General features: G+C 36.1%; 1 protein-coding gene across 2 annotated transcripts in view; it reads right to left on the bottom strand.

The window, feature by feature from the left end:
- The window catches only part of CSPP1 (centrosome and spindle pole associated protein 1), a 130,241-nt gene that overhangs the window by 7,793 nt on the left and 117,849 nt on the right, over positions 1–4,599 (bottom strand). For both annotated transcript variants that reach the window (XM_023517544.1, XM_023517545.1), the window contains exon 25: positions 3,069–3,132. In XM_023517544.1, the coding sequence (XP_023373312.1) occupies positions 3,069–3,132 (64 nt within the window). The remainder of the gene's footprint in view (positions 1–3,068; positions 3,133–4,599) is intronic.

Here is a 4,599-nt window from a genome sequence, read left to right as displayed (position 1 = left end):
AGACTATTGATTTTAGATCCTTCTACTTTTCTAATGTATGCATTCAACACTAACAAATTTTGCTCTAAGTATTACTTTTGATACAGCCCACAAATTTTGATAAACTATTTTCATTTTGCTCAAAATATTTTTAAATTTATTTGACCTATGTGTTATTTAGCACTGTGGTGTTTAATCTCGAAGTATTTGGGGATTTTCCAGCTGTCTATTTTTGATTTCTAGTTAACTTCCATTGTGGTCTGAGACAAACATCATAGGATTTCTCTCCTTTTGAATTTGTTGAGGTAGGTTTTATTGTCCAGAATGTGGTCAATCCTGAATGTTCAATGTGAGCTTGAGAAGAATGTGTATTCTGTTATTATTAATGAAATAGTCCACAGATGTCCAATATATCCACCAGTGACTGATGATGGTGTTGAGTTCAACCAAGTCTTCATTGTTTTTCTGCCTACTACTGTATCTGTCCATTTCTGAAAAAGAAGTGTTGAAATCTCCAATCTTAACAGGGGATGTATATTCCTCCCTACAGTTCTATCAGTTTCTGCCTCATATGTTCCAACATTCTGTTGTTAGATGCCTAGATACAAGAGCTAAAAATATAAAACTCTTAGAAGAAAACAAGGAGGAAAGCTTCATGGCTTTGGATTTGGCACTGAGTTCTTGAATATGATACCAAAAGCACAAGCTACAAAAGAAACCACTTCATCAAAATTAAAAACTTAAAGCTTGAACTACATCAAAATTAAAAGCTTCTGTGCATCAAAGGACAGAATCAACAGAATAAAAAGGCAACTAATTATAAAGAAAACATTTGTAAATCCTGTATCTGATAAGGGTGATATCCAAAATATATAATAAAGAACTCCTACAATTCAATAATAATAAAAACCCAAAGCACCTATTTTAAAGATTGCCAAAGGACTTAAACTGACATTTCTCCAAAGATATACCAGTAGTCAACATCACTAATCGTTATGGAAATACAAAGCAAGACCACAATGATACTCCTTTCCAACTATAAGGATGGCTACTAGCAAAAAACCCCGGAAAGCAGTGTTGACAAGGATGTAGAGAAATTAGAACTCTTATACATGGTTGGTTGCAATAAAATGGTACGGCTGCTGTAGAAAATAGAGTGGTGATTCCTCAAATAACTAAGAACAGAATTACCATATAATCCAGCAACTCTTGGAAGCAGTGACTTCAACACCTATCACCTATCTATATACAAATATTCTTAGTACCATTATTCACAACAGCCAAAAGGTGAAAGCAGCTTGTGTGTATTAACAGATGGGTGGATAAACAAAATGTGGTACATATGTAGAAGGGAACGTTATTCAGCCCTAAAAAGAAGGGAAAATCCGACACATACCTACAACATGGAAGAATCTCGAGGATATTATGCTAAGTGATCTAACCCAGTCATCAAAGGACAAATACTGTATGATTCCACTTACCTGAAGTCCTACAATAGTCAAATTCATGGAGATGGAAAGTACAATGGTGGTTGCCAGAGGGTGAGGGATAAGGGAATGGGGAATATTGTTCAGTATGAGAAGTTTCAGTTTTTAAGATGAGGAGTTCTGATGATGAATGGCAGTAATGGTTACACAATAACATGAAGGTACTTAATGCCATGCAATTATAATTTTTAAATATTATTTTTAAAACACTAAAACCAGCAGCCTTACATTCATTAGAACAGTGGTTAACACAGTCATAACTATGACACATTTGCAATGACCATTAACCAAAAAGACAGCTGTATCTCTGGTCTAGCATAATCAAGCATTCTGAGACACTATCTTGAGTGGCCCTTCGTTGCTATGAAGGACAGGTCACATTTCCCTGATGCCTCCACAGACTAGCTATGTTCCCGTCCTTATCTCCTGCTGCTGGCTCATGTACTCACTCTCCACAATGCAATTTGTAAAGAAAAATGCATTTTTTAAAAAAACCACTAACAAATACCATTAGGAATTTCTATCATAAAAAATCTGAAGTAATTCTTATGAAACACAATTAAAATGTAGAAAAGAGAATTAATTCCTTGGTGGTCTTAGGATAGTAGGAACACTTACTATCAAAGTACATAATTATAAGGTTATATTATAGAAATTAAAGAAAAAAGATCCCATAGTACCTTCACATATCTTCTAAAACTAAATATTCCTATGTTTTTAACTGAAATAATTACTAAGATAATTGTAGATTTATATGCGATTGTAAAAAATAATAAGAGATCCCTTTTCTATTTTGCCAGGATTACCCCAATGGTACATTTTGCAAAACTACAGTATAATCTCACAACCAGGATATTGATACTGATAAAACCCACAAGCCTTATAAGAATTTTCCATTTTACCTGCACTCAGATGTATGTTTGCATGTGTATATTAAGTTCTACACGATTTTATTGACTGTTTACATCTGTGTATCTCCCTCCATAAACAAGATGTCAGTTACAAAACCACAAGAACCCCTCCTGGTGCCCTTTTCTACCTATATATACTTCTCCCTAACCCGCAACCCTTGGCAGCCCCTAGTCTATGCTCAAGGTAAATGGACTCATGTGGTATGTAACTTACTGGGCCTGGCTTTTTTGCTCAGCATATTTCCTTAAGAGTCCTCCAAGTTACTGCGTGTTCTAATCGTTTGCTCCTTTTTATTGCTGAGCAGTATTCTGTAACACGCATGTCTCATTTTGTTTGACCTTTTGTCTGTTAAAGGCCATTCAGGCTGATTCCAGTTTTGGATATAGAGATAAAGGTGCTGCAAATATTCATGTACAGGGTTGTATGGGTTTTTTAGGGTGGGGGGGGGCAGTTTTGGGTCAACTATGCCTAAGACTTTTAAAATTCATTTCAGTAACTCTGACTTGAAAACTTTTATAAGTCACATTTGATGATCACATTTATTTAACACAGTATGAATTTTTTTTATCAGCTTGCACAACAGAATACAATACTGGTTTTGCAAGTATACAGAAAGGCACTTTGAAAGAAATATAAGTGTAATTGTGTACTATCTAAATGATATAGCATTAATATAATAAATATACTCACCAATAAAAGCACTATCAGATTCCAGTAATGAATTTTTCAAGAAATCATTAGTGTCATCTGTGGGCTAAGAGAAATAGAATATATGAATGACTGTATTAGTTCTGCAAGGAAAAATAACAAATTTGTACTAAGAGGAGGCACAAATTTCCATGTGATCCCCCCCAAAAAGCAAGAGGATGGTAGGACTAACTCATACACCACATTCCAATACCCAGAAAATATTGGAAACAGCAAATTCAAGGTCATATAATTAAGCTCGCAAACTTATCCTAACATGCTACATACCTCATTGCTGATTATCACTAGGGTCACCTTTGAAGTACTCCCCTTGGGAAACTATGCACTGACACCATCACCTGGTCCACCCTATAAAGCACTTTTTGCTAGGATTAGTGCACAAACGTAATCGTCAGACCTCCTATGACAACAACAGCTCTGATGACCATACCAGAAAAAGAATTCCAAACTAGTTCTGAAGAGTGGACTAGACACTGGCATTGGTGCATAGCTTCCCAAAGGAAGTTCTTCAAAGGTGACTGTAGTGTTATTCAGCAATGAGGTATGGAACACTTCTTCATCAGTTTGTGAACTTCACTGTCAGACCTCGTACAACTACCATGATGGCTCCAAGGATAGAGATTCTGTCAAGCTGACTCTCCAACTCCATTCCTTCCTGCCCCGTGTGGCTAAAATCAAATAAGAGATCATGGTACTACTATTTAATAGAGTGTGCAATGAACCCAATTGAATGTTAAATGTCTCTGAACTGTGAATGCAGAGGACTCTGAAGCGCTACCCAATTTGGGGGCGGGGGGCAAGGGTTTACAGCGTAACAACTTCTGTGTTGCTGTATATTACACCTCATCTGTATACCTTGTATTGGGACACTGTTTATCAGCGCTGTGTCTGCATTGCTTAGATGGCAGTAAAGGGAATGGCCAATATGAAACAGTTGTGTTGGCATTTAGTCTGAAAAATTCAGTCTAAAAAGTTTTTTAAAGTATTTTTTAACTTTGTTTGAAGTGCAACTCCCTCTTTTTAAGTTTGAAGTCTGAAGTGCCTACCCCTTGTTTTATTGGTTGTAACTGTATTGTAATTAGTATAACTAAAACATAACTGTACTGGGAAGAAGTTGTGCCATGAAAGTCTTTAATTTTTTTTAAAATAAAAACATTTAAATAAAGGGGGAAAAAAGCCTCTAAACTGTTGTCGAGATTCATTCATCATTTTAATAAAGCTGTACACTTACTATTTGTTACTACCGCACGTACTATTCCTCCATGCCAGGTACTGGGTATACAAGGAGGAATTAAGAGTTTCTGCCCCAGAGTACACCAAAGTCCCATGGTAGAGAGTGAGAGCTGTACCCTCAGATGCCACAGCATGAATAGAGTGGGACATATAGTAGGAAAAAAATGCAAGGGCTGGACTTATTCCCAAATGAGAAGTAACTTATATTTACATACAGAGGATTTGAGAGTACAAAATAATACCACCTTATCGCTCAGAAAGAACCTGGCATAATCCCATT

Source organism: Otolemur garnettii, unplaced genomic scaffold (assembly GCF_000181295.1).
Source record: "Otolemur garnettii isolate 467f Iridium unplaced genomic scaffold, OtoGar3 scaffold00113, whole genome shotgun sequence".
Taxonomy (NCBI): Eukaryota; Metazoa; Chordata; class Mammalia; order Primates; family Galagidae; genus Otolemur; species Otolemur garnettii.
This window is presented reverse-complemented; position numbering and strand designations above follow the sequence as displayed.